At 59.6% G+C, this 322-nt stretch overlaps 1 protein-coding gene across 1 annotated transcript in view; it reads right to left on the bottom strand.

Annotated features, from left to right (window-relative positions):
• Positions 1-6: 6 nt before the first annotated feature.
• The window catches only part of LOC119587982 (heart- and neural crest derivatives-expressed protein 1-like), a gene marked incomplete at its 5' end in the record, with an annotated part of 8,094 nt that continues 7,778 nt past the window's right edge, over positions 7-322 (bottom strand). Inside the window, 1 exon segment of the mRNA XM_037936702.1 lies at positions 7-322. Within this exon segment, the coding sequence (XP_037792630.1) occupies positions 245-322 (78 nt within the window).

Raw genomic sequence — 322 nt, 5'->3', positions numbered from 1 at the left:
CAGGTTACCGTGAAACGGAAGTTGGAAGTGGAACAGACGGCAAGACACGCCACAGACAAACAGCGACATAATAAGCCTTTTACAACCCGAGCCCTGGAACCCCTACGCGGCGTGCAACCAAGGGCTCTTTAAAGAGTTCCCGAACACCTCTTCACTCTGCCTCGGGGCTTCACCGGAGGCTTCACCAGGCTCCACCGGGGATTCCCGACTGGGTTTCCACTACAGGATTCTGCCCGACGCCCCTCTAGTGCTTGAGCTCCTGCGCCCACACGGTCTCCGGCCATCCCGTCCTGCCTTTCCGCCTCTCGAGTGTCCCTCCCTC

Source organism: Penaeus monodon, chromosome 23, assembly GCF_015228065.2.
Source record: "Penaeus monodon isolate SGIC_2016 chromosome 23, NSTDA_Pmon_1, whole genome shotgun sequence".
NCBI classification, from domain to species: Eukaryota; Metazoa; Arthropoda; class Malacostraca; order Decapoda; family Penaeidae; genus Penaeus; species Penaeus monodon.
Note: the sequence above shows the minus strand (reverse complement) of the source record. Positions and strands in the feature narration are given on the sequence as shown.